The sequence below is a fragment of the Narcine bancroftii genome, chromosome 4, assembly GCF_036971445.1.
Source record: "Narcine bancroftii isolate sNarBan1 chromosome 4, sNarBan1.hap1, whole genome shotgun sequence".
In the NCBI taxonomy this organism is placed as follows: Eukaryota; Metazoa; Chordata; class Chondrichthyes; order Torpediniformes; family Narcinidae; genus Narcine; species Narcine bancroftii.
In genome coordinates this window covers 176605584-176628863 of record NC_091472.1, presented here as the reverse complement: position 1 = coordinate 176628863, position 23280 = coordinate 176605584, and the positions used below count along the sequence as shown (strand labels likewise).

The 23280-nt window shown below is 39.1% G+C and overlaps 1 protein-coding gene and 1 long non-coding RNA gene across 4 annotated transcripts in view; one reads left to right on the top strand and one right to left on the bottom strand.

Annotated features, from left to right (window-relative positions):
• nos1 (nitric oxide synthase 1 (neuronal)) overlaps positions 1–23280 on the top strand; it is a 110665-nt gene that overhangs the window by 56090 nt on the left and 31295 nt on the right. For all 3 annotated transcript variants that reach the window (XM_069933133.1, XM_069933134.1, XM_069933135.1), the window contains 8 exons: positions 5949–6034; positions 7190–7334; positions 12391–12495; positions 13296–13354; positions 13502–13618; positions 15786–15960; positions 19098–19236; positions 19323–19401. In XM_069933133.1, coding sequence (XP_069789234.1) covers positions 5949–6034; positions 7190–7334; positions 12391–12495; positions 13296–13354; positions 13502–13618; positions 15786–15960; positions 19098–19236; positions 19323–19401 — 905 coding nt within the window. The remainder of the gene's footprint in view (positions 1–5948; positions 6035–7189; positions 7335–12390; positions 12496–13295; positions 13355–13501; positions 13619–15785; positions 15961–19097; positions 19237–19322; positions 19402–23280) is intronic.
• LOC138761272 (uncharacterized) overlaps positions 1–23280 on the bottom strand; it is a 39018-nt gene that overhangs the window by 11665 nt on the left and 4073 nt on the right. The window lies entirely within an intron of this gene.

The window sequence follows — 23280 nt, the reverse complement described above, 5'->3', positions numbered from 1 at the left end:
AAAAGCTCCAGCATTATTTTCTATTGGTCCTCTAACTACTTTGGTCACTCTTTTACTCTTTATATATTTAAAAAAGCCCTTAGTGTCCTTTAATTTAATTTCATTTAGATATACAGCATAGTAACAGGCCATTTCGGCCCATGGGTCTGTGCCACCCAATTAACTTACACCGCTGGTACGTTTCAAATGGTTGGAGGAAACCAGAACCCCCAGGGAAAACGCATGCATGCACAGGGAGAACATAAAAACTCCTTACAGACAGCGTGGGATTCCAATCCTCATCCCAATCGCTGGTGCTGTAAAGGCGTTGTACTAATCGCTACGCCAACCATGCCAGAGAACCATAGAACATTATCGCTATGCCAACTAATAAAATTAGCTAGACCCACTGATCTACTCTCATTCCATAACCCTCCAGAACTTTCCTATCCATGTATTTATCCAAATTATTTTTAAAACTCAAGATTGAATCTGCATTCACTACATCAGATGGCAGCTTATTCCACACTCCTACCATTCTCTGAGTGAAAAACTTTCCCCTAATACCTCTCCCCTTTCAGCCTAAAGCTGTGAACTCTCGTATTTATCTCCCCCAATCTAAGTGGAAACATCCTATTCACATCTACTCTGATTACACCCCTCATAATATTATAAACCTCTATTAAGTCTCCCCTCATTCTTCTTCATTCCAAGGAGTTCCAACCTGTTTAATCTTTCCTGGAAACTCAACTTGTGAAGACCTGGCAACATCTTAGTAAATTTTCTCTGCACTCTTTCAATCTTATTGATATTTTTCCTGCTGCTGGGTAACCAGAACTGAACACAATATTCTAAATGTGGCCTCGCTAATGACTCGAATAACTTCAACATAATATCCCAACTTCTATACTCAATACTTTGATTTATAAAGGCTAAGATGCCAAAAGTTTTTTTTCCAACCCTGTCCACATGTGATGCCACCTTCCAGGAACAATATATATGTATTCCCAGATCTCTTTGCTCCTCCCACTCCTCAGTGGCCTACTGTTTACTGTGTACCTCCTAGCCTGATTCGTTCTTCCAAAGTGCAACACCTCACACTTATCTGCATTAAATTCCATCAGCCATTTACTGGCACAATTTCCCAGCTGGTCCAGATCCATCAGCAAGCTTTGAAAATCTTCCTCACAGTCCATTACGCCTCCTATCTTTGCATTATCAGCAAACCTGCTGATCCAATTCACCACATTATCATCTAGGTCATGTATATAGATAACAAAAAATAATGGTCCCAACACAGATCCCTGAGGCACACAACTTGACACAGACCTCCAGTCTGAGAAGCAAACGTCCACCACCACTCTCTCTTTTCTCCCACACAGCCAATTTTGAATCCAGTTTGCAACCTCTCTATGTATACCTAGTGTCCTAATCGTCTGAACCAACCTCCATCTGGAACCTTGTCAACGGCCTTACTAAAGTCCATATAAACAACATCCACGGCCTTTCCCTTATCAACCTTCTTGGTAACTTCCTCAAAAAACTCTACAAGATTTGTTAAACATGACCTACCATGCATAAATCCTTGCTGATTGTCCTTAATCAGCTGATGACGGTCCAAATATCTATATATCCTATCTCTCAGAAATCCTTCAAATAATTTACATAGTACAGACGTCAGGCTCACTGGCCTATAATTGCCTGATTTATTTTTGGAGCCCTTCTTAAACAGCAGGACAACATGAGCTGCTCTCCAATCCTCCAGCACCTTCCCCGTGACTAAGGACATTTTGAATATATCAGTAAGGGGCCCTGCAATTTCAACACTTTCCTCCCTCACGGTGCAAGGGAATATCATATTTGGTTCAGGGGATTTGTCTACCTTTATTCGTTGTAAAGCAGCAAGAACCTCCTTCTCCTTAAACTCTGTATGTTCCATGACACTTCTATTTGTCTCCCTTCATCCTTATTCACTATGTCAATTTCCTGCATAAATACCGATGCAAAAAAAATGTTCAAGATCTTCCCCATTTCATAAGGCTCTGCACATAGTTGTCCCCTCTGATTTTCTAGGGGTCCAGTTTTGTCCCTTACTATCCTTTTACTTTTAATATACTTGCAGACACCCTTTGGAATTTCCTTCACATTATCTGCCACAGCGCCTTGATGTCTTCTTTTTGCCTTTCTAATTTCCTTCTTAAGCATTCTCTTACATTTCCTATACTCTGCAAGTAGCTTATTTGCTCCTTTTTGCTTGAACTGCATATATAACCCCCTCCTTTTCTTCACCAGCTCTCCAATATCCCTTGAAAACCAAGGTTCCTTATGTCTGTTAACTTTGTCCTTATTCCTGGAAGGAACATGCAATCTCTGCACTCTCAAAATTTCGTCCTTGAAGGCCTTCCACCTGCTGGATGCATCCCTTGCCAGAAAATAACATTCCACTTGACTCTTCCGAGATCCTTCCTCATTTCCTCAAAATTGGCCTTTTTTTGAATTCAGAACCTCAACTCGAGGACCAGAACTATCCTTCTCCATAATTAACTTGAAACAAATGATCTTATGGTCACTAGACCCAAAATGCTCACTTACACATACTTCTTCCACCTGACCTGCCTGCTTCCCTAAAAGAAGATCAAGTATTGCATCTTGATGTAGAAATCTTTCCTGTACACATTTGACAAACTCCAACCCATTCAGTCCTTTTACTGTATTAGAGTCCCAGACTATGTGCGAAAAGTTAAAATCTCCTACTATCATAATTTTCTGTTTCTTACACCAGTCTGCTATCTCCCTATAGATTTGCTGCTTCAATTCTTGGACTATTGGGCTGTCTATAATACAGCCCTGTTAGTGTGCTCATGCCCTTCCTGTTCCTCAGCTCCACCCATAAGGCCTCTGTAGATGAGTCCTCAGTGCTGTCCTGTCTATGCACAGCTGTGATATTTTCACTGGCCATGCTTCCTCCTTTCCTCCCTTGCCCTCTATCCTGTCTGAAACAATGGAACCTTGCAACATTGAGCTGCTAATCTGCAACCAAGTATCACTAATGTCATAATCCCATGTGGCAATCCTGATCCTAAGCTCATCCGCCTTCCCAACAATACTCGCATTGAAATAGATGCATGTGAGACCATTTATTTCTTGTACAACTCTGTCTATACATGCATGATGTTCATCGTCCTCCACCTTACTATCTGCTCTGGCACTCAGGTTCCCCTCCCCCTGCAAATCTAGTTTAAACCTTCCCCCTCCACCCCCTCCCCCCCCCCCCCCCCCCCCCCCCCCCCACCGAAGCAGCACTAGCAAAACTACCTGTAAGGTTATTAGTCCCCAATCAGTGCAGATGCAAACCATTCCACCGGAATAGGTCCCACCTTCCCTGGAAGAGACCCCAATGATCCAGAAACCTGAAGCCCTCCCTCCTGCACCATCTCTTTTGCAGCATGTTAAGCTGATTTATCTTTGTGTTTCTCACCTCACTAGCACGTGGCATGGGTAGCAATCCTGAGATTGCAACCCTGGAGGTCCATTGCTTCAATTTTCCTCCTAACTCCCTGAACTCTCCAGTCAGGACCTCCTCACCCTTCCTACCCATGTCATTAGTCCCTACATGGACTATGACATATAGTTGCTCACCCTCCCTTCTGAGAATCAGGAGCACACGATCCGAGATACCACGGACCCTGGCAGCAGGGAGACAATCCTCTTTTATATTTCTTGCTAACCTCTTTTCATAATTCATCTTTTCCATCCTAATCACCTTTTTAGTTGTCTCCTCTAAGTTTTTAAATGTTTCCCAGTCCTCTATCTTCCCACTTAATTTTGCTTCATTTTATGCCCTCTCTTTTGCTTTTCTTTGGCTTTAACTTCCCTCGTCACCAACAATTGTCTCATTTTCCTATTCACAATTTTCTTTCTTTTTGGTATGTGTCTGTCCTGCACTTTCCTCATTTCTCACATAAGCCATTGCTGATCTTTTCTCTTCCCATTAGTGTGTGTTTTCCATTCGACTTTGGCCAGTTCCTCTGTCTCGCGACTGTAATTCCCTTTGCTCTACTGAAATACCGACCCATCAGACTTTAGCCTCTCCTTCTCAAAATTCAAAGTGAACTCAATCATGTTGTGATCACTGCTTCCTAAGGGTTCCTTTACCTTAAGCTCTCTAATCACCTCTCATTAAGTACACAGCACCCAATCCAGTACAGTCGATCCCCTGATGGGCTCATCAACAAGCTACTCCAAAAAGCCATCCTGTTGGCATTCCACAAACTCTCTCTCCTGAGGTCCCACACCAACCTAACTTTCCCAATCTACTTTCATGTTAAAATCCCCCATGATTATCATAACACTGTCCTTCTGACATGCCTTATGTATTTCCAGTTGTATTTTGTAATCCACATGCTGTTTGGGGGCCTGTATGTAACTGCCATTAGTGTCCGTTTACCTTTACCAATCCTTAACTCAATCCATAAGAACTCTACCTTTTCTGATCCTATGGCCCTTCTTTCCAATGATTTATTATTATTGCTTACAAGTAGACCCACACCGACCCCTCTACTTTCCTGCCTATCCTTGCGATACACTGTGTATCCTTGATTAATGGCAACCATCTAATGCCATCCATCCTTAGCCATGACTCAGTAATGGCCACAGCATTGTACCCTCCAATCTGTAGCTGTGTAGCAAGATCATCCACCTTGTATCTAATGCTGCGTGGTTCAGAATAATACCTTCAGACCAGTTTTTGAACACTCTGTGTCTCCGTCATCCCTCCAGCTATTCTTTTATCTCGTCTCCTACCTGTCACCCTTGATGCTTGCTATCTTTGCTTTACTGCTATTTCCCCCTTCTTCAGCCATAGCACTGTGATTCCCACCCCCCAACAAAATTAGTTTAAACCCTCCCTAACAACTGTATTAAACCTGCCCACCAGGATATTGATGTTGAGAGTGATCTAAAAATAAAACGCGTTTGTTCTAATGAGGGCAAGTAGCATTTATCACTTGACAAATCCAAACTATACTAACTATGTACTGGTGAGATTTCATGAAGATTTAATATCATTATCATTAACAAAAAAAACCCATTAAAATATTGCAAACCTACATGTCAGTGGTTCTGTTTCCACTATAATTTGATTGTAAACCTGCAGGTGCTTTAAGGTTGTAACTTGTGGATATTGGTCTTGTGAAATAATCACAGAATTGAAGTGCCACGTTGCCATGGAAAGATGTGAAGTTATCTAGATTGATAGAAATAAACAGAAAGTAACAACTATTTTTAAATTATGAAGTATTGGAAAATGCTGATGTTCAAAGAGGCCTGGGTGTAAGTTAATTTAAGAAAGATAATGTACAGGTGTTACCGAACATGCAAAAATAGCACGGTGCGTTAGCTTTTATGGTAAAAGGATTTGAGTAAAAGCATAAAGATGTCCTACTATATTTATAGATCTTTGTTAAGATCATACCAATGAACAATTTCACTCTCCTGCAAGCATTGACTTGCTATAGACTGAGTGCAACAAAATTCACCATAATGGTTCCTGGGATGGCAGGCGAGATTCATATGAAGAGAGATTGTGTACTTAGGCCTCTATTCTCTAGAGATTAGAAGAATGAGAAGACATACAAAATACTTTGCCTGACTAAAGAGTTTATAACTAGAGATCACATTTTCTCCCTTAGGTGTTGGTGTAGGGGTGACAAATAGAATCTTTTCAGACATAGTGTGGTGAATCCTACCCTGGAAGACTTTGGAGGTTCAGTTATTTATGGCATTCGAAATAGAGTTCAATACATTTAATAAAGGAATCAAGGGGTATCGGGGTGGGGGCAGGAAAATAGTGCTGAGTTCGACAGTGGAGCAGCTACAAAGAGACATTATCTACTCCTGCTCCTATTTCTTATGTTGTTGGCCTCTTCCTTATGTATCATCCAGCATAACTGTTTTATTCTCTCATGCAGACAGATCCCTGGATCACTCACATATGGAAAGGAGCCAATGGAACTCCCACTAAGAAGCGAGCCATTGGATTTAAAAAGCTCGCAAAGTAAGTTTTATTTTTTTTTAAATTTGACACACTATTATTTATAAAAGCAAATGATGTCGAGAAGCCACGTTGCTCAAATCTTCAGTTAAATTTAACTGGTGGATTTAATGCTTGCTGCTTATTTGAGACTCTATCAAATATATATTTTTATCTAGTTCTGATCAAGAACCTTTGACCCGGAATTTTTTCTATAGTCGCTGCCTGACCTGCTGAGTAATTTCAGCATTTACTCTTTTTGTTTTGGATTTTCAGGATCTGCAGGTTTTTTTTGATTTTTCATAAATTAATTCATGAGCTGGAAGGGCCTTACACCATCATTTGTAATCATATAACAATTTAGAGTATGGAAACAGGCCATATCGGCCCTTCTAGTCTGCACCGATCTACGTGAAGCTCCACTATGAAGAAACATCCTCTGATAAAACTCCTAAAGATTTGCCCCCTAACCCTTAACTTATGACCCCTTGTTCCAATCTCCCCTACCCTGCATGTTTGAGAGAAGGAAGATTCAATCTTAAGCAATGCTGTATAACTGCCAGTCTGTGTTCCACTTAACTGTAGAGATTCAAAATCTAAGACATCTAAGTAACTCCTGTTTGTAGAAAATGCTTTCAAAAAAATGGGAAGGAAGCAATTATTTTGGAATTTCTTGGAGAGAGAAACTTACAAGGGATCATTTGCCTTCTCTTCCAGTGGTGGTAAATTGAATCTTACTTAAGCTATTTACAAAGAACAGCTTAATAATTGTTGACTTGTTTATTATGTTGCCACTTGAGTAATTAGGTTCAAAATGTAATTAGTTTGGAATAAATCTGCTAACAGTAATGATCTTAAATTTAAAATCAACTTTGAAGGTTTGTTCAATGAGTAGAGCATCCAGTTGTTTAAATTAACTCTACTTGCAGTGCCAACGATCTGGGTTCGAATCTGGCGCTGTGCTCCATTTTTCTCACACTCTCCAAAATGTATGGGATTGGTAGATTTATTGGGCAGCATAAATTTCGTGGACCAGAAGGGTCTTCTACCATGCTGTATCGTCAAAAATTAAAATTTAAAAACTTCCCTCATCAGGAGCAGGGTCTAGATCTGAATCCTATCCTCTTCAGCAATGTGAAACCAACCTGTTCTAATCATGTGTTATTTTCATTTGAAAAGGGCTGTGAAGTTCTCCACCAAGTTGATGGGACATGCAATGGCCAAACGTGTAAAAGCCTCCATCTTGTATGCTACTGAAACTGGAAAATCTCAAGTCTATGCAAAAACATTATGTGAAATTTTTAAGCATGCTTTTGATGCAAAGGTGAGAGATATTTTTATTTTAATGGAACCCCTGTTTTATTATTTCACAAAGTTAAGCCTCTATAATAGTCTCAAACAATGGGTGAGATTTATTTTGAATAAGTGTTTAGATTCATCAATAATAAATTTCTGCATTTTTCTTTATCTAAATAAATGAAAAGAAAATTAGAAGAATTTGAATTTGTTCTCTGATCTGGGCCTTGACTCTTTTTGTTCTCTGTTATTCTCATACTCATTCCAATGAACCTTGAGGCATGTCTAGACATACAGTGCTCCCCATAATATTTAGGACAAAGAATTTTTTTTAACCTTTATTTTCCCCTGTGCTCCACAGCTTTAAATTTGCAATCAAACAATTCACATGTTATTAAAGTGCATATTCCAGATTTTATTCATGGTTATTGCCGTACATTTTGGTTTGACCATCTAGAAATTACAACACTTTTTAAACATAGTCCCCTCATTTCAGGGCACCATAATGTTTGGGACATTTGGCTTCACAGGTGCTTGTGAGGACTCAGTTATTTGTAATTGGTGCAAGTATAAGAGAGCTAGGCTTGTTTCTAAGCTTTTGATCAGCTTTGGGGTCTGTAGTTGCCATTTTTCAACATGAGGATCAGAGTTGTGCCAATGAAAGTCAAAGAAGCCACGATGAGGGTGAAAAACAAGAATAAAACAGTAAGAGGCATCACTCAAACCTTAGGATGACCAATATCAACTGTTTGGAACTGTTTGAAAACGGAGTGTACTAGTGAGCTCAGTAATTGCAAAGGGTCTGGTATTCCAAGGAAGATCTCCATAGCTGATGACAGAAGCATTCTCATCATAATGAAGAAAATCCCCCAAACGTATCCCCAACACATCAGAAACACTTTTCAGGAGGCAGGTGTGGATGTGTCAATGACGACTGTCTGCAGAAGACTTCATGATCAGAAATTCAGAGGCCACACTGCAAGATGCAAACCACTAGGTAGACACAGAAACAGGATGGCCAGATTACACTTGTCAAGAAGCATTTAAAAGAGACTGCAGAATTCTGGAAAAAAGGTCTTGTGGACAAGAGCCAAGTGTGGAGGTGTAAAGGCAGGGCTGGTGCCAGACTACTCTGCACTCTAGGGAAGCCCCCCCACAAAAAATTACCAACTGAAGGACACTCAGTAGAATGCATGCCTCCACCAAGGGCAATGTAACAATAAAACCTTTTACTTCACACACCTTTAAATCTATATACCTTCCAGTGTCCATATTTTTCCACAAAAATGATGCAGTGTGAAAATGCCCCTTTGGGCCATCAAATTTGCTCTGACTTTCCCGTAACCATTTTTACAAATCTGCGCTATTGCCTTTTTTATTTATTTTCCCACATTCCTATTATTTCCCTCCAAGTTCTACAACTCATTTATACAGTGGCCAATAATCTACCTGCCCACATCTTTGCGATTCGAGAGGAAACAGAAGCATCCAGAGGAAGCTCACGTGGTCACGGGGAGAATGGGCAAGCTGCACACAGGCAGATCTGGAATTTAGAATAAGCCGGATCGCTGGAGTTGTGTGATAATTGCTTTATTAATTGCACCACTGTGAGATAGCATCAACTGTAGCAGTAATAAAGTTGATTACGTCTCTTTAAGAACTATCTGGTGGGATAGAACTAATGGCGAGGCGCACCAATTTTATACTCCCACATCTACCTATTTTTATTCTGTGATTTTTTTTTTTTTTGCCAGTTGCTTGAATTCCAGATAATGGGTCTTATTATATATAAAAATAAATAGATATTTTTTAATAAATAGAAGAAATTTGGAGTGTTTAGTGTGAATAGTTCCTGGGCAAAGAGTGATTCACTACTCAAATCGACTCCATTGTATGCAGAATAATGCAAGATTATTACGAGTTCCTTGCCAACAGAATGCAGTGATTAGTTATTACCCAATGGTAATCATCAAGAATTAAAACATTTGTTTATGAGAATTCCTAGAGGAAAGTGTTGCTTTGATATTATCAATATATTTAGTTTAAAAGAAAAAAAATGTATCTTTCACTACCCAAAATGACAATGGGAAATATATTTTAAAAAAGTATTCAAAAGAGTGCAAAAAATAAAAGAGAACAATGGAAGTGTTTGTAAGACTCCACGGAAAAATAAAGACACGAGGGAAAAATTGAGGGTAAGCAGGATGTGTGCATAATTGTGGAGAATATGAAAGGAGTAAAAAAAAAATTAGCGACTGAAACAACCACACAGAGCCGAAAGTGAGTTGAACCAACTGACTTTAATAGAACTCTCACACGCACTTAAATCCCTCAGAACTGGCGACTCCCGGGACTTTCAGCCCGCCTGGAGCTCTCGCAGTCAGATCTGCTGCGGACTTGCCTGCGACTCTGTGAGCCGGTTCGCTTATTGCGTGGGAGAGCCAGCTCACGGAGTGGCGAGCGAGCCGGTATTTTACTGGCAGGTTGGGGGTGAGAATAAGGTATTTTCAGGGATAAATAGGCCAATGTTTTGGGAAATGATGTTCTGGTCTTATGGAGATGATAAGGAGGTAGTAGGAATATTAAATTATCAGTTGGTTTCAGTATTTACCAGGTAGGTACAACAGGAGGACAAGACATTGGAAGACAAAGTAAAAATAATATCAATAATTAAAAGAGTGGACTAAAAATAGGAAAATATACAATGAACTTGAGTAGCTAAAATTTCTTGACCTATAAATGTCCTCTATCTTCCCACCAGCTGCATCCCACCACCAATTCAGTATAATTTCAAGATATGAAATTATGAATAGCTGTGATTCCAGGACTGATCTTTGTGATTCACCATCCATCTGCCACCTTGAACCTATATGTTTAAAAAGTCTAGGAAGATGAAGCAGAAGCATGATCAAGCATATTTGATAAAAGTTTGAAGAAGTGGAGTGCTAAAGGATTGGTTGACAATTAATATATGACCAATGTTTCAGAACCTATCCAGGGACATTGACCAGTTAAGGTAACGCCAATAGGAAGACAAGACATTCTTAAAATGAGAAGTATAATAATGGATTTCAAAGGGAATAATCTTGTTTGATCACTGAATTTTTGAATGAATAGCAGAGGATGTAAATAATACTTATTTAATATAATTGATCAAGATTTATGAAATGTCTTCAATAAATTGCACAATAATAGACTAGTGAATGAGGTCAGAGAGTGGACATTCAAGGCTCATGCAGCAGATTGAACTGGCTTCAGTGCAAGAAAATAATGTGAGAATAAAGGAGAGTTATTTACTCAACAAGGTGGCAGATGGATGGTGAATCGCAAAGATCAGTCCTGGAATCACAGCTATTCATAATTTCATATCTCGAAACTATACTGAATTGGTGGTGGGATGCAGCTGGTGGGAAGATAGAGGACATTTATAAACTCAGGATGGACAAATAATTGACAGATTCATTTCAGGGCAGATAAATACAAGGATATCCATTTTGATGGACAGAAAAGAATGGGAATGAAGAAATCTTGGAATACAAGTACACTGAACATTAAAAGTTCTACCACAGATTGACAAGGTTATTAAAAAGCAAGAAGAGAGAATTAAAAAGGGAAAGTAATTGATTAGAAATGGAGACCCACTTACTGCATTGCACTGAGTCTAAAGTACTGTAGCATAGTCTCAGCTGAGATGTTTTGGATGCAAACCCTTGAAGTGGGGCTCATACTGAGATTTCAGACTTCAGATTTATTGTCAGAGTGCATACATAACATCACATACAACCCTGAGATTCTTTTTTCCTGCGGGTATAGCAGAATTACCACTAATTGGTAGTGCAAAAGTAAAAAAGTACACAGCATAAACATGTAAACAAATAAAAGGATTGTAAACAGATAATGAATGTAAACAAACTGTGCAATACAGAGAGAACAAAAAGAAAATCAATAAAGTGCACAAGTAAGAGTCCATAAATGAGTCTCTGATGGAGTTTATGGTTGAGGAGTCTGATGATGGAGCAACTGTTCCTGAACCTGTGGTGTGAGTCTTGTGGTACCTATATCTCTTTCCTGATGGCAGCAGCGAGAACAGAGCATGTGCTGGGTGGTGTGGGTCTTTGATGATTGCTGCTGCTCTCCGATGGCAGCGTTCTCTGTAGCTGTACTCAGTAGTGGTAGTGCTTTGCCTGTGATGTCTCGGGCTGTGTCCACTACCTTTTGGAGGGCTTTACACTCAGGGGTATTGGTGTCCCCATACTAGACAGTGATGTAACCGGTCAGCACACTTTCCACCACACCTCTGAAGAAATTTGCCAGGGCTTCTGGTGTCATACCAAACCTCTACAAACTCACAAGTCTGTCTGAGGGGGAAAGAGCACCTTCCTCACTCAAGCATATAAATGTGAATTGGATGTTATTACCTTTTACACTGTGAAACCTTGTTACTATGTAATATATGACCCACCTCTTTTGGCCCCAAAATTATGTGTTTTCATATGACACGTGCAAAAGTCGACCGCCTTCCCCCTTTTTTGGTCCCGACTGCCCACCCAACTGAGCACCGAGGCCCCAACAACCCTCCCACTGGAGCTCCTAACGCCCCAATCGTGGACCCTCACCCTGGCCGCCCACCCATTTGAGCACCTGATGCCCTGAAAGCAGACTCACCACCTGGTCCCAGCTAAACGAGCTCCCAACTGCAGGTAGTTCCTGCAGTTAAAGGTTTGACCCATGTAAAGTTGACTAAACCCCCCCCTCCCAATTTAACCTGAAAAATTGGTCTTAAAAATTTGACGATCACACAAGTACATTCAGTAGTTGTTACTAATTAAACTAATTTTCTGACAGTTAATAGCTGGTGCTTTTTTTAAGCAAGTTACAGTTTTCTTTCCTCACTAATGAGTTAATGATGCCTGTCCCGCATCGGACTTGTCAGCCACAAACGAGCCTGCAGCTGACGTGGACTTTTTACCCCCTCCATAAATCTTCGTCCGCGAAGCCAAGCCAAAGAAGAAAGAAGAATGAGTTAAAAGGTCTCATTTTCAAATATGAAATCTTGAGATTGCCTAATTTTGTTTCTGCCGCAGGTCATATCTATGGATGAGTATGATATCGTGCACCTAGAACATGAAGCCCTTGTGCTGGTGATTACAAGCACTTTTGGGAATGGGGATCCGCCTGAGAATGGAGAAGTATGAAAATTAATAAATGTTTTCTGGCTCCTTTTCCAAACATAAAGTAAAAATTACATTGATCAGAGGTCACCATACACGTTTTGTTCGCTGTTACACTTTTCTGAATGTTGATGCTCCTATTCAATGCTGCTGTACAAATATTGGACACAGTAGCTCATGCCAGTAAACAGCTTTCTCATTATATTTTGTAGGGAAAGAGTATTGAATGTTGCAACATGAGGGACAAGACTTTATCCTTCTGCCCTCCCCAGTACAAGCACAAAGTTCATCCAGCACTTTTGTGTATTGCACTCGACCCTAGCGTCTACAGATTTTCTTGTTTAAAACAATCTTAGCACTTATTTGGATTTGCATCGTACAAGGGATTGGTGAACCCATAGCTGGAATACTGTGCGCTCAAGACAGGACATGCTGATATTGGAGGCAGTCCAAAAGAGATTCCTCAGGCTAATTACAGGCTGTCACAAGCAGCTAATCAAATTAGATCTGCGTTCATTCAAGTTTGAAGAACGAGGGGTGAGGTTACTGAAAAATATGAACTCATGAAAAAGGACATCTCAGCTTCAAGCATCTACCCCTTCTCCTTTATCAAGGATACGCTAGTGTGAAAATAATACACATAGCATCTATGTCATTGAGAACCAGTGGTGGCTGCATGAAAAGTTTCTCTTGTTTTGAAATTCTGAAGAGCTGTTTGACTGCTCAGGTCATAATGATGCAATTAACTAAGAAATAAATGCATATTGCTGACTGGTTATTTATTACAGAAATATAACTTTTCCATTTCATTCATTTAGAAATTTGGCTCTACCCTGATGGAAATGAGACATTCTAATTCAAAATTAGCAAAAGGACAGTGAGTGAGATTGTAACACCATTCTTGCTGATAATGTTTTCTTTTACTTGCCATGTTACATGAGACAAATTATTACGTTATGAACTGAAAACCTAACTGCTACAGTTTTTCTAATACATAAAATAATTGTATCTCTGCTCTCACCAGGAGTTATAAAGTTCGCTTCAACAGCGTATCCTCAGTCTCCGATGCCCGCAAATCTTCAAGTGATGACCCAGAACACAGAGATCACTTTGAGAGTACTGGTGCATTAGCAAATGTAAGGTAAGACTCATTAATGATATTTCTGATATAACGTTTTAGGTTGCTTCTTTGGATGAAATGTTTGACGTGAGGAGAGGTGATCTGATATATACTGAGGAGCCTTAACAAGGTGTATGCTGGAAGAATGTTTCACCTTCAGTAATCTAGATCTGGGAGATAAAGGGGTAGAATGGGAGTTGCTTATTTAACGTTAGGTAGAGGTTGGTAACTTACAACGTTATACTTCAATTATATTTAACTTCTGAACGTTTGAAACAATATAAATTGAGTGCTTCAGATTTGTGTTTTTGATGCAATGAGCATTCAATTTGGGCATGTGATAAGATTAAATGTTTTTTGGGCTAAATTAAGAGACTGTTTGCAGGAAATCTTGAAAATACATTTTTCTCTAGACCCAAAGATCTTTTTAATTGAGGACCTTACTGAAATGGCTTTATTACATAAATTAGATAAATTTGCAATGGCATTTTTGAGCTTGGCTTTATCTGTAGAAAGGAAATGTATAGCTGTTTCATGGAAAGATCAGATGGAGCTTAGCTTACAAAGATAGTATTCAGAAATGAGGTCATGCATTCCAATGGAGAAGATAACTTATAATTTAAGAGATCAATAATATAGATTTAAAAAGATTTGGAGCCAATATTTGGATTATTTTAATTTGAACATCTGAAACTGGTTGTGTGCAGCTGGACCTCCACGTTGAATACTAAATAAATGGTTGAAGTTGTTCTCCTTATCTCTTTTCTTCTTTTCTCTTTTTTAGGGGGAATAGAGGTAGATTTAGGTTAAAGGGAGGGGTGGGAGGGGGTTAGGTTTGTAGATTTATTTTAGATCTTGTAGTTTTTTCTATGTAACCATGTAAATTGCTTTTTGAAAATTTGTGAATTCTACTTCTGTAATTGTGGTTATTATTTTGTTTTCTAATAAATAAAACATTTTTTTTTAAAAGATGAGGGATTTCCTCTCTTGGGCTCATTGAAGTTGCCTTTGAGAATGTTTTCTGGGAAATAAGCTTAGTGATTCCTAGTGCAGATTTTAACTTAAAGGGTGGCACAAACCCAACCACTGGAGCTGAGCTGCTGTTGGCAAAAGCATGGATGTTTACTATTGAATGGACTGAATATAATGGCTCTGGTTTTGATTTTTTTTGTGGTTTATATTAAAATAAAATGCTCAAAAACTAATTGGAGCAGACTTTAATCTGTGCAAAAAAAAATGGAAACTTAACCTCACAATGTTTTTAAAGAATCAGAATATAGGTGCAGGACTAGGCCATTCTTCCCTTCAAATCTGCAATCACCATTAAAGACCATCATGGGTGGTCATGTTATCTCAGTACTCTATTCTTGCTTTCTCTCCATACCTTTTCTTCCAGTGGGGCCACATCCAACTCCCTTACGAAGATATCTAATGAATCAGCCTTAACAAATTTCTGTAGCAGGGCGTCCCACGAATCCACAACTCTGCGTGAAGACATTTCTCCTCATCTCAGTCCTGAGTGGTTTACCCCTTTTATTCATAGACAATGACCCTTTGTTCTGGACTTTCCCATCATCAGGAACATTCTTCTCTTATCTAACTTGGCTAGCGCTGTCAGAAATGTATTATTTCTCAATGCATCTATCCAGTTAAACAAGAAAATCTGCACATGCTGTGACTGAACACCAAAGTGCTGGAGAAACTCAGCAGGTCATGCAGCATTCTTTGTGTTGCAAAAGATTCATAACCAATGTTTTGGGCCTGAGAATAAAAACATTGTTTATGCATCTTTAGAGAAACATTAGGCATGTTCTTTTACCCTCTCTGACTGCCTTATTCATCTTCTATTTTACACTCCTTTGGACAGAGCGGCTATAATTAACTAGCATGCAGCTCCCTCTCTTAGATGGAGTCAAAACCAATTCTATCTGGTAAACCAGATTGCTGCATTACCTACTGAGTTTCTCCAGCACTTTGTGTATTGAAGCTAGTATGTTAGTTCTGTATCCCAGGAGCAGCTCACATCAATGTAAATTATAAAAGCTGCTTATAAAGTAATAACTCTCATGGAATTTTGACAAGCTAGTCACAAAGATTTCTTTTCTCTCTTTGGTATTAAAATGTAGAAAGAAAATAAATGATGATATTGCTGATATTAAATGCCAAGTATGAATGTATTGTATTGCAGATTTTCTGTCTTTGGTCTTGGCTCTCGAGTTTATCCCCATTTCTGTGCTTTTGCTCGTGCTGTTGACACCCTACTTGAAGAACTTGGTGGAGAACGAATCATGAGAATGGGTGAGGGAGATGAACTCTGTGGGCAAGAGGAGTCCTTCAGATCCTGGGCTAAGAGAGTCTTTAAGGTTATTATATTTACCTCTGTATCTATTTATATTTTAAAACTAGAGTATATCATTCACTAAACCCAACTTTGAATTAGGGTAATGGTGTAAATATCAAATTTCACTGTACAATGACTAGACAAACTGGTTATGTTCATTTTACAGCATTAGACAAAGTTGATATTATCTAGCTCTGACGAAAGGTCATTGACCTAAAGCACTAACTTTGATTCTTCATCTACAGATGCAGAGATGCAGCTGGACTTTTAAGTATTTCCAGCATTTACTCTTTTCATTTTAGATTTCCATCATCAGTAGTAATTTGTTTTTGGACCAAAACTCTGGCTTTCTCACGTTTGGCAATGAAGAATTCTACTGTCAAAAGATCGGCAACCTGTGCCAAAGAATTAGGACAACATTAGGGAGTAATTGCAAATCACTGAAAAGTGTTTGTAAAATAAACAAAACCAGAAACAGGGCAGGTGGAAGTAATAAGAATGTTGAAAAGTAGTGCAAATTATAAGGATGTAAACTGTAAATGTTGGCAGCATGTGAGAAGGGAGAGAAACAGCAAAAGTTTGTGATCAATTGCTCCACTTTAGAACAGAAAAGTTGAGAATTCAAGCACAGTTAAAGTTGCAGAGGATGGGTGGGGTGGAGAGGAGAAGAGGAATGACTGTCTTAGGTTGGAGACCAAGGCTCTCCAGGAGATAGAATTGGTTTTGACTCCATCTAAGAGAGGGAGCTGCATGCTAGTTAATTGTAGCCGCTCTGTCCAAAGGAGTGTAAAATAGAAGATGAATAAGGCAGTCAGAGAGGGTAAAAGAACATGCCTAATTGGTGAGATCCAAAATGCAGGTTGCTGATGGAGAGAGAAAAAATTTGAGTTTGAGGATGATCTTGTATCAAAACTGGTCCATTCTAGGAAGAGCTAGTCAGTTGAAATATTTGAATTCTGCGCTCAGTCTTGAGAGTTGTGAAATGCCTAATCGAAAGATATGGGGAATGATGAGGTGATGTGTTTGGAGGATGTTTTCTTTCTTTCTTTTTCAATCTTTTTATTATTATTATAATTTATAAACACATACAGTTCAAAGAGATATAAAAAAATACATAGTAAGTAATGAATTAATACAGAGATATTAAACAATAATATTACAGAATAAAAATATATCATAAAAAAAAATTTGATCAGTTTAGGGTGTGAACTATCTCTAAACAAAAGATATAATTAATAACAATATATGAAAAAAGAGAAAAAAAACCCCAAAAAAGAAGAAAAAACAAATATGAATTAAAAAAAACTTAAAAAAAACCTACAGATATAGCTAAACCACGCCGATCACTCCGATCTCATCTTACAGCCCAATTATCATACATAATCATAGAAAGAAAACAGAGCCAGATCAACTCACCACAAATGAAAATATTGAATAAATGGTCGCCAGGTTAACTCAAACTTAGAAGGGGATTCATAGACAGAGTTTCTAATTTTCTCTAAATTTAAACATAGTATAGTTTGGGTAAACCATTGGAAAACAGTGGGAGGATTTACCTCTTTCCAATTTAATAGTATAGATCTTCTAGCCATTAGTGTAAGAAAAGCAATCATACGATCCGCAGGAAGAGATAAATAAGTCAAATCTATCATAGGTAATCCAAAAATTGCAGTAATGGGATGTGGTTGTAAATCAATATTCAAAACAGTAGATATAATGGAAAAAATTTCCTTCCAATAATTCTGTAAAGAGGGACAGGACCAAAACATATGTGTAAGGGAAGCTATTTCCAATTGACATTTATCACATATAGGATCGATATGAGAATAAAAGCGATGGAGTTTATCTTTAGACATATGAGCTCTATGAACAACTTTAAACTGTATTAGTGAATGTTTTGCACATAGAGTTTACCAGTCGCAGAATTTTATTCCAATTTTCATAAGAAATATGAAGGTTGAGTTCTCTTTCCCAATCATTTTTAAACTTTTCAAAAGTCCCAGAATTTATTTTTGTAATTATATTATATAATTTAGATATCACACCTTTTGGAGGGAATTTTGAATATAGTATATCCTCTAAAACAGTCGTAGTCTCCCGATTGGGAAAAGAGGGTAAAGTCGAAACTAAGAAACTCCTAATCTGCAAATATCGAAAGAAATGAGATCGAGGTAAATCATATTTCATGGATAATTGTTCAAATGACATGAAAGAGTTATCCAAGAATAAATCCGAAAAGCATGTTATACCTTTAACTTTCCAGAGTAAATAAGCTTGATCAATTAGAGAGGGATGAAAAAGGAAATTTAGTACAATAGGAGTTTCCAAGATAAAATGACTTAGGCCAAAAAATCTCCGGAATTGAAACCATATACGGATGTTTTCACAATTACCTAACTCTTTCTCTCTTGTACTTCCAACTTGAACCACTATCACATCAAGGGGTGGAAAGGTTTTAGGGACTGACCACAATGAGAAGAGGAAAAATTACTCAGAAGCATTCATGTTCTTCTGCAATTCTAACCAGAGCGTGTCACTGGTATACTGTTGAGATGAAGCGTAATAAATAATTGTATTGCAGTTGCAGAGCTGTGAATTGTCCAGCCATTCTTTTAAAACAGGCCAGGATATTATTGTTTGCCTGATTAAAGAACAATTTGAAACAGTGCCTTTAATAAGAGAATTGCTTCACAGGAGCAAGGTCAAGCAGAAATTTGAGGTGGGGGTAACATTAAAAGTGATTAGAGCAGCTGATCAAGAGCTAAATTAATAAGCTTGATGAGATCTGAAAGTAGGAACAAGGGATGGGGAAGGTTAGAAAGCAACTGCAAGTAAAATTCATGCTATCCGCTAATTAAAGCAACCATCAACCTCAAGCGACCGGCAACCAAAATCATGGAAAATAAATAGGCAAAAAAATACAAAAGTTTAAAATTGGCGCCCCCTAGCAGTTAGTTTGCTAATCAGACAACACACAATCTCAAGCAACCAGAAAATTCACTCATCCGTCATCTACCAATCCCCATAGGTGCTGGATACTGGGGTTGGGGGGGGTTTAACTGATTATCCTTCCTAAAGTAGCAGCTCCATGAGTTACATTGGATCAACCAGTTGCACATAGGAGTGGCCATACAAAAAAAATTACTTATCTGCTTTTAGGCCACATGTGATGTATTTTGTGTGGGCGATGATGTCAATATTGAAAAAGCCAACAACTCCTTAATAAGTAACGATCGCAGCTGGAAGAGGGCAAAATTCCGCCTTACATACAAATCCTCTGCACCTGAGCTCACACAAGGTATGTGTTGGTATAAATAGTTTTCACATTTTAAAGGATTCTTTGATTATTGTAACTAATGTTTTGAATTTTTCCTTCTGCAAAAGCTCTCTACAGCATTCACAAAAAGAAAGTTTCTGCTGCAAGACTATTATCTCGACACAACTTACAAAATCCAAAATCCAGGTACTGCACTTTTGCTTCATCAGTATGACGTTAAAGGAAAGAAACCTTAAATTGGAATCATGTCCTTCACAGTAAACTATTAAGTGATTGTTACTTTTCCATTCTCACTGAGAGTAAGGATTTATATCCCATCCACCAACAAAACAAAATGCGTTTTATAACCCTTGGATTCCTGAAATAAATATCCAGCCATTGAAGTACTTTTGAAATGCTGTAACATTCACACTGAATTTATGCATTCACATTTCCAGAACCATCTGATTCAGTAAACAGATAATCTGATGTCATAATTTTGCTCGATGGGTAAATATTGGCCAAGGCACTGCATGTAACTCCACCTACTCTCAGAACACTGATGCGTCATCATTCCTCATCACCTGAGTTTAGCATTTTTTTCCCAAAAGATTATACCTTTGCAAAATGGACTACTTCCCCAATATACCTTTGTGATGTCATCCAGATCAAGCTTAAGGCCAGCAGTGGCACCACATTACCATGAGTTAAGAGTGGGAATTACTGATAGTGTCTTGTGCTGATGGCTGGCTTTGCCTCCCCGCTCCTCCCCCATCTGCTCATATATAACCCTGGTTTCCTGCCTAAACCCAGAACCTTTCCAAAGACTACTGTGAGACCCTAGTTATAAGCATTTGTTCTCCCTCCAGTTGTGAGAGCTTTTATTCTTCCTGATGGTAGCGATGACTCATGACTGATTAAGAGACACCAGATAATGGGATGGCTCATTCCCTGCCGGAGTTGACCAAGTTAGTATGTTATTTTACAAACATGTGGCATAGAGTTCTGCTGTTAGCCGTGCTGTTCTGTGTTGGGACGCCCACAATCAAAGAGGCCCACTTCAAACCTTTGTAAGTCAATCTATTTCAGATGAAGTGATGCTGGAGATGGTTGCAAATTTCATTCTCACTGAACTGAAATTTAAACAACCAGGCATTGGTTTAGAGTGGGAGGAAGAAGCCTATAAAGGGGATCTGAGAGAAGCACTTTTTTTAAATTTTCTTTTTAATATATTTTTTCTTGATTTGGAATAGAGAAATATTACATGTTACATAGTGAACATACCATAAACACACAATGTAATACAATAGAATACAGAATATGAATCGTAAGAAATGTATACATTGTCTTATATATAATGTTCAAATAGAATAAAATTACCCTTAGGAAAACAAGCTCATATTCTATTATTAGAACATATTCATTATGAATTGTCTAATTAACATGATCTCTTCTATTTATAAGAGAAAAGAAGCCCCCCACATACTAATCCTACCCCTCCCATTAAACATGGTCACTCGCAAATAATATGTAAAGAATCGAGTCTCGGCTCCTGGATAACAGACAGGGAACCCCTAGAGCACACACGCCAATGTAATCAAATTATGATAATAGGTCACACTTTTTTACATAGAGAGCGGTTGATATCTGTAACTCGCTGCCAGAGGAGTTGGTCAAATCAGATACAATTACTGTGTTTCGGAGGCATTGAGACAGATACTTAAATAGACAAGCCACCGGAAGGATGCAGTATCAATACGGGAAAATGGGATTAATGGAGACATGCTGCAAGGTCAGCATGAATGTGCTGGGCCAAAGGGCCTGTTTCTGTGCTGTACAACTCTATGATTCTCTGTGTCTCTGTGTTCATTCACCATTGATGTTTTTCTAGAAAATGGATTCTTGAGTCAGGCAGTGAAGGATCATAAGGACCCATGGACATTTATCCCAAAAAAGCCTCATATACGAAGGGAAAAAGTGAAAGTTGATTTGGTACGGGAAGGTGGCTGTCAGGGTCTGTGGTTCTGAAGGCTAGAGGGACATTTGGTATCTGTGAAAGCCCAGTCAAGGTTTATCTTACATGTCCAAGGGGGAAAAAAATACATAGCCTAAGGTACACGAGCATCTGAGCCTATATACAGCTGCAACCTCCTTCATAAAGTTGCATGATCCTATCAGTTGTACCAAGTCTGCTTGCCAATATACACAAGCTGTTTAGCCTCCAAGTGTTCATACCCTTTGAAGTTCTGCTGATCATCCACCATCATTTCAGGGGACACGGTCAATGACGGAGAGAAATTCCTGTAGTAATTCTGCCCCTTTGGGTCAAGATTCTGAATGTGGTCTTTGAGTTAGATTTACTGATAGCAGAAAATGAAAAATAGACCTTTAAAAGTGAGTGATTTACTGACATCTGTAATTGAATGTCAGCACTCATCCAGGAGAATTTTCTTCAGAAAAGAGAGAGTGTCATTCTACAATGTAAAATTGTAAGTTCAGTGAAAGTGTGAATCGCAATTGTCAAACAACATGCCTACAGCAGGACTTAACCTTTACTGATCATAAAAAGGATCATGGGGAACAAATTTGATGTCCTTAATTCATTGTGTGATCTGATGCTCTGCTCTCGAATTGTTTCATTGTTACTGCTCTGTCTTATTGGCACCCCTTATCTAGGATTACTTTTCAATTCCACACCCCATTCCCTTGCCAACATGTCTATCCACGATTGTATGCACTGCCAGACTTGCAATCACCTGTAAATTACAGGAACAACACCTCATATTCTGCCTGGGCACCCTCCAACTGGATGGCATTAACATCAACCTACAGTTTCTGTTAAACCACCGCCCCCGCAATGCCCCCACATCTATCCCTATGTCTTCTTTTCTTTAGCTCTGTCTCTCTCTCTCTTCCCGTTTCCCTCTGTCACCTGTCCCCTAGCTTTGCATTCACAAAGCAAATCGAACCTCACTCTTCCTCACTCCTGTCCTCCTATCCATATCCAAATAACACATTTTGTCTGTTGGTCTGTACCCCTCCCCCTGCCCACTCTCCCCTTCTCCCCAACCTCTTAATTCAAGTGTCTGCATGATTTTTACTCGGAATTTGAAGAAGCGCTCAGGCCAGAAATGTCAGTAATATATCCGTGGATGCTGAGAGACCAGCTGAGTTCCTCTAGCATTTCAGTTTTTACTACAATCACAGAGTCTGCAGGTCTTAAGCTTCACTTTCTTTGCTGGCAGTTTTCATGACTCAGTCTATGCGTCACATCTGGAGTATTGAGTGCAGTTTTGGCCTCCAAGTTTGAGGAAGGACATTCTTGCTATTGAGGGAGTACAGCATAGGTTCACGAGGTTAATTCCCAGGATGGCAAGACTGTCAAATGTTGAAAGATTGGAGTGACTGGGCTTGTATATGCTGGAGTTTAGAAGGATGAGAGGGGATCTGATTTAAACAAGATTATTGAGGGATTGGCCACGCTAGAGGCAGGAAACAATTTCTTGATGTTGGGGGAGTCCAGAACCAGAGGCCACAGTTTAAGAATGAGGGGTTGGCCATTTAGAATAGACTTGAGGAACTTTTTCACCCAGAGAGTTGTGGATCTGTGGAACACTCTGCCTCAGAAGGCAGTGGAGGTCAATTCTCTTGATGCTTTCAAGAAAGAGTTAGATCTTTTAGTGATTTGGGGAGAAGGCAAGAATGCGGAATTGTGGATGATCAGCCATGATCACAGTGAATGGTGGTGCTGGCTCAAGTGGTTGAATGGCCTACTCCTGAACCTATTCTCTATTGAAGGCTGAGGTAGTGAGTCAAATGGCAGAGAAGTCCCAGGTTTGATCCCTGTGCTAAACTATGTGATCTCAGTATGTCGCTGCAGTTCATAGGCTGTCGAGTAAGGAAACTGGAGGAACCTATCAGGACTCGGTGTAAGATTAGACATTGAAAGTTTGCATCACTGAGGGCAGGGTTGGGGTTTGCCGTAATGCCACGAAGGTCAGTCACAGTCACTTTCCAAAGTTATCTCAGGATGAGGCATCACTTGGATTTACAAGCCAATTCTTACTCCATCATACGTAATCTCCA